Consider the following 1,599-nt stretch of genomic DNA (forward strand, 5'->3'; position numbering starts at 1 on the left):
TAAATATATTTTATTATTCCAAATTCGTCAAGTGTGCCTTATTTATAACACGGGCAGTTGTGGATCTGCCCAAGATCCAAACCAAAACCCACATTGGTGACCCCGACGTGTTACTGGAAGGCCGACGTAATTTGGAGGGCTAACATAATCTTGAGGGACGACGCAATCCGGAGGGCCTACGTTCGTCTGAAGGCAGACAATTGCTACATTTGGAGTTCCGGCAAAGGAATAAGGACGACTGTACGTGGATGGGAAAATTCAACGTCCACGAGATCGTGGAAGCAGGAGACCTGGAAAAGGAGGAAGCGTCAACGCAGACCAGCGTGGATTCAACCTTCGTCTTTAGAAAACGAGCGTCTTGGCATCGTAAGTTAGGTCTAATTTTAAAATAACTGCGTATTAGAGCGAAACTCGCCATTTTGAAAGTCATTAGGAAAACGTGCTTCGCGCGAGCGAGAACCGCCATTTTGAAAAAGTTTGTAACGTTTTTTCTCGCGTATTGTGTCGATTCTAACATGACGGAAAAAGAAGTCAGTGACGCCGCAGCAGAATTGCGCAGAGAAATTGAAAATTTGCGTTCGGAGAATGAAAAATTGCGTACTGAAGCAAGTGGGGAATTGCGTGTAGATTCCTATAAATTCGCGAAAATACCACCCTTCTATGATCAAGATCCGGAATTATGGTTCTGGCAGGTAGAAGGAGCACTCCATTCCGCGAATATTAAAACGCAAACCGCGAAAGCAAATTTCATATGTGGTCTACTACCCTACGTAGTAGCTGTATGCGCGCGAGATATTATCTCCAAATCTGACATTAGAGATAAATTCAATCGGCTCAAGGAGCGTATCATAAATGCCTATGCGAGCTCCGCTGAGGCTCGCTTGAGACAGTTGTTGAAGGGAGAGGTTTTAACCGACGGTAAACCTTCCCAAATATTATATAGGTTGCAAAATCTTAACGATAACAGATGTGATGATGCTGTTATCAAATCCATATTTTTGGACCAGCTTACACCTCAGTGTAGAGTAATTTTAGCAGCAGCATCCGTAACTGATCTCCAAGCTTACGCGGCATTAGCTGATCAAGTCATGGAAACGATGAATGCAGGTACAAAATATACTGCGTGCGCGGTATCTAAAAACACAAAATTTCAAGAACCTGCTCATAATTTTCATTCTCTTGCCGTTAAAATCGACCGATTAACTCAAAGCATTCAGAAACTCGTGCGTTTTGAAACGAGCGTAAGGGAACGCGGATGTTTCAAATCTCGCGTTAGAAATAAAACAATGTGCTGGAAACAAAAAAAATTCGCGAACAAAGCACATGATTGCGCGGAACCAGCAACTTGTACCTTTGGTAAAAATTCGGGAAACTAAACCGACCTTCACTTGTAGCGACGGTCGAGGAAGGTCATTCTGAGGGAAACCGTCTACATGTTAGAGATAAGAACTCTGGTCTACTCTTCCTGGTTGACTCCGGCGCAGAAATTTCATTACTGCCCGCGAGCAGCAAAAATAAGAGCGAACCTGCTGATTTTAAATTATTTGCAGCAAACGATACATTAGTTAACACTTATGGCATGACGCGTTATATTCTTAA

The 1,599-nt window shown here is 43.0% G+C and overlaps 1 protein-coding gene across 1 annotated transcript; it reads left to right on the forward strand.

Moving 5' to 3' along the window:
• Positions 1-515: 515 nt before the first annotated feature.
• On the forward strand, positions 516-1,107 carry LOC108632727 (uncharacterized; the record flags this gene model as incomplete). The annotated part of the gene is made up of 1 exon (XM_018037470.1): positions 516-1,107. A coding segment is annotated over exon 1 (592 nt), but the record flags the coding sequence as incomplete, so codon positions are not given.
• Positions 1,108-1,599: the final 492 nt, after the last annotated feature.

The sequence above is a fragment of the Ceratina calcarata genome, unplaced genomic scaffold (assembly GCF_001652005.2).
Source record: "Ceratina calcarata isolate Rehan_Ccalc_2016 unplaced genomic scaffold, ASM165200v1 scaffold1695, whole genome shotgun sequence".
Taxonomy (NCBI): domain Eukaryota; kingdom Metazoa; phylum Arthropoda; class Insecta; order Hymenoptera; family Apidae; genus Ceratina; species Ceratina calcarata.